Source organism: Ciona intestinalis, unplaced genomic scaffold (assembly GCF_000224145.3).
Source record: "Ciona intestinalis unplaced genomic scaffold, KH HT000663.1, whole genome shotgun sequence".
Classification (NCBI taxonomy): Eukaryota; Metazoa; Chordata; class Ascidiacea; order Phlebobranchia; family Cionidae; genus Ciona; species Ciona intestinalis.
This window is the reverse complement of record NW_004190984.1, coordinates 1,424-5,154: the sequence shown is the minus strand read 5'-3', so window position 1 is coordinate 5,154 and position 3,731 is coordinate 1,424. Positions and strand designations below refer to the sequence as shown.

The window sequence follows — 3,731 nt, the reverse complement described above, 5'->3', positions numbered from 1 at the left end:
CTGGGTGTTGGGGTAATGGTTCAACTCTGACCTTTATCCCTGGGTTTTGGGGTATTGGGTCAACCCTGGCCTAAATCCCTGGGTTTTGGGGTAATGGGTCAACTCTGACCTTAATTCCTGGGTGTTGGGGTAATGAACCAACTCTAGTCCAAATCCCTGGGTGTAGGGGTAATGGGTCAACTCTGGCCTAAATTCCTGGGTGTTGGGGTAATGGGTCAACTCTGACCTAAATCCCTGGCTGTTGGGGTAATAGGCCAACTCTGGCCCAAATCCCTGGGTGTTGGGGTAATGGGTCAACTCTGACTTAAATCCCTGGGTGTTGAGGTAATGAACCAACTCTGGCCCAAATCCTTGGGTGTTGGAGTAATGGGTCAACTCTGGTCTAAATCTGTGGGTGTTGAGGTAACTTTTGTTTATTCTTCGCTGGTATATGTGCTGCTAGCTCCACCCCTCACTTCTGTGTTTAAGAAGAACATGATAATAAATTGTTACGCAGGTTCCTTTATTTGGTTTGTGTGAAATATTTTCTTGCATGAACTGTGTGCATGAAATTATTTGCATATAAACAATAAAGTTTTTTCAAATCAATATTTGATACAAAATATGCCAAACTGCAAGTAAATTTAAGTTGTGTTAAACCTATAGTGAATAAAAATTCACTGCAACTGGTGTATTATACAGCTAGCAGATATAAAGCAATTTTTTATTTACACCAAGCAACCACCAAATATAAAAAAAGGGAAGTTTGTACGTTGTTCTCTTAAGTATCCATTGTCTAAATGTCATCTTCTAACCAACTGAAACAAAGATAAAGATTGTAAATACCAAATGATGATCATAACAAATAATGAACGTGTGTGTCCTTGGGTGAAATATCTAACGGCAATTACTGGAACTGAAACACTATCGGATCAAGTCGTATATTTCACATTTAAATTACCTGGTGCTGGTTGTGTTGTAGCAGTAGAAGGACACTCGCTATATGGTATGCAATAATCTCCATTCAATACTGTATTGGTGGGACAAATACAAGTACGACAAAACTCTGGACACACTGTAGATGGTGGGTTGGGTATTTCACATGTGGGTAATGGGCATCCACTACCACACTCTACACGGATCTGGTTGCCAGGACAAACTGTTGGAACAAATTCATCCTTTGTTGAAATTGTATATGTGTGTAATAACAGTTAACAAAATTTAAACTTTTAACTGTCAAAGAATAAACAAATAAATGTAACTTATTATCCTTACATAGCGGGGCAACGACAGCCAGTATAACACGGATGTTCTGTTTCATACACCTCGTGCCCGTTTACAAGTTACCACGTATGTAACTTTGTAGGTGATGAATTTTTTCCTTTTTTTCTGTAGGCTATGGCTCACAATTGAAAAATACCATTAATGACTACTAGGTTGGTTAAAAACCTTGTGTCTCTCGCCAAAGTGTACATACATTCGCAATAGTAGCAGCATCAGGCTTTGAACCCAGTGTCATAATATATTCGTTCTTACTGATGTTTTTGTACCATGCGTTGTTGCGCATGCGCCGAGACAAAAGTGAGCATATATATACCATTAACAAACTAGGATGGCATTATCAGCTACCGACTAAACTAGTTGCCGCCTAAATCGACAAACTAAAATTTAGTTTCGACCGATTAGCCCCTGTATTAAGTAATGCACAGAAATTTAGTTGGCCGACTAAAAACACGGTAACCGTACGGACGTATTTATTAGAGCTCGTATATTGTACGACCGATTAGCCCCTGTGTATTGTATTTGTTCCTGACTTACTGCGCATGCCCAATAGCGCCCGGTACGAATATTATAATACGACACCGGTATCGTTTAGTTACAACGTGAGCACCCATCCACTAAGACAAGGCACATGACACTACCACCCTCTTATACAATGTTTCACATTTAAATTACCTGGCGGTGCTGGTGTTGTACCAGGAAAAGGACAATGGTGATAAGGTATGCAATAACTCCCATCCCATACTGTATTGGTGGGACAAATACAAGTACGACACATTGGTATACAAAATGTAGGAGGGATAGGTCTTTCACACGTGGGTAATGGGCATCCACTACCACACTCTACTTGGATCTGGTTGCCAGGACATCCAGCTGCAAACAATTGGAAGTAATGTGACAACACATTAATTATCCCCCATATGTAATGCTTTGATTCACATAACGACGGTCGGTTTTTGTTTTGCGAGAGTTGTTTTCTTGATGGGAAATACCCGAAAGCAATATACCACAAATATTCTATTGTTACAAACACTAGTTATAGCTGTAAGATTCTTATACTCGAGTTTTATAATAAACAGACTTTACCTATTCCTTGTGCCGTAACCACGAGAAACAACACCGTTAGCTCAAGCAGAAACATATTACTTAAATGCATCGTTGACGAAGCAGTTCTGTGAAAAACATTTATATTTTATTAAGTACTGTGGGGTAAGATCGATACTGGTAGCAAACAATACCTCACATTTCCTAATCGTGTTTTTGACAATTACCAACGCGTGATGGGGTTAAATATTTCTATAATATTTTTATTTTACTACGAAATAGGGCGATAAAAGAGATGGAAAAAATGTCACAACCTGCCCAAACCTACTACATAACTGCACTGACGTACATTAATATCAAACAAACCATATATGCTTCATTTCAATGCGACTGTAATGAAACACCTGTTTTAACGACTAAACGAACAACCGGTTTAGTGATTTTAACCGGTTTAGCGATTTTAACCGGTTCAGCGATAGCCCAACCGGTTTATTTTTTTGCTAAACAAGCCGGGTGAGGCACCGGTAGTGTATATTGTCTTTCGGCTATTCTAAGGAGGTCAAGTTAAACGGCAAACTTTGGTGGCGTGATTTACGTCACCGACCAAACCAAACAACAATTAATGGTCGGATAATTTTATTTTAACTTGATTGTTGTTTCCTTAGATAACCTTAGACAATCTTTTTATTGAGTGTGTATTGTTGTTCAAAGAAAACATGTTTAATACATGGTGCAGAATAAAACTGCGCGAAAGCGCTTTGCTAAGGCGTGTCATTTGTATTTACACTAATAGGTACGCTATGATACACTGCAACAACTGTAGCATGTGGTATTCCTGGGTGTGGTGGTAATTGGTTAACTCTGGCCTAAATCCCTAGCTGTTGGGGTAATGGGCCAACTCTGGCCTACTCTGATGTAAATCCTGCGTGTTGGGATGATATGTCAAGTCTGGTCCAAACCCTTGGGTGTTGGAGTAATAGGTCAACTCTGGCCTAAATCCCTGGGTGTTGGAGTAATGGGTCAACTCTGGCCTAAATCCCTGGGTGTTGGGGTAATGGGTCAACTCTGACTTAAATCCCTGGGTGTTGGGGTAATGGGTCAACTCTGGCCTAAATCCCTGGGTGTTGGGGTAATGGGTCAACTCTGGCCTAAATCCCTGGGTGTTGGGGGTAATGGGTCAATTCTGGCCTAAATCCCTGGTTGTGGGAGTAATGGGTCAACTCTGGCCTAAATCCCTGGGTGTGGGGGTAATGGGTCAACTCCGGCCTAAATCCCTGGGTGTAGGGGTAATGGGTCAACTCTGACTTAAATCCCTGGGTGTGGGGGTAATGGGTCAACTCTGGCCTAAATCCCTCGGTGTGGGGGTAATGGGTCAACTCTGGCCTAAATCCCTGGGTGTAGAGGTAATGGGTCAACTCTGGCCTAAA

General features: G+C 41.0%; 1 protein-coding gene across 2 annotated transcripts in view; it reads right to left on the bottom strand.

The window, feature by feature from the left end:
* Nucleotides 1-689: 689 nt before the first annotated feature.
* The window catches only part of LOC104265948 (small proline-rich protein 2H-like), a 4,412-nt gene continuing 1,370 nt past the window's right edge, over nt 690-3,731 (bottom strand). Inside the window, exons 1-4 of one of the 2 annotated variants that reach the window (XM_018816743.2) lie at nt 2,347-2,428; nt 1,936-2,133; nt 941-1,138; nt 690-797 (exon numbers count right to left, since the gene is read on the bottom strand). In XM_018816743.2, the coding sequence (XP_018672288.1) occupies nt 790-797; nt 941-1,138; nt 1,936-2,133; nt 2,347-2,416 (474 nt within the window). In that variant the 5' untranslated portion in view covers nt 2,417-2,428 and the 3' untranslated portion in view covers nt 690-789. Of the gene's footprint in view, nt 798-940; nt 1,139-1,935; nt 2,134-2,346; nt 2,429-3,731 lie in introns of those variants that run through there. The other variant, XR_003397244.1, reaches the window with a different exon arrangement.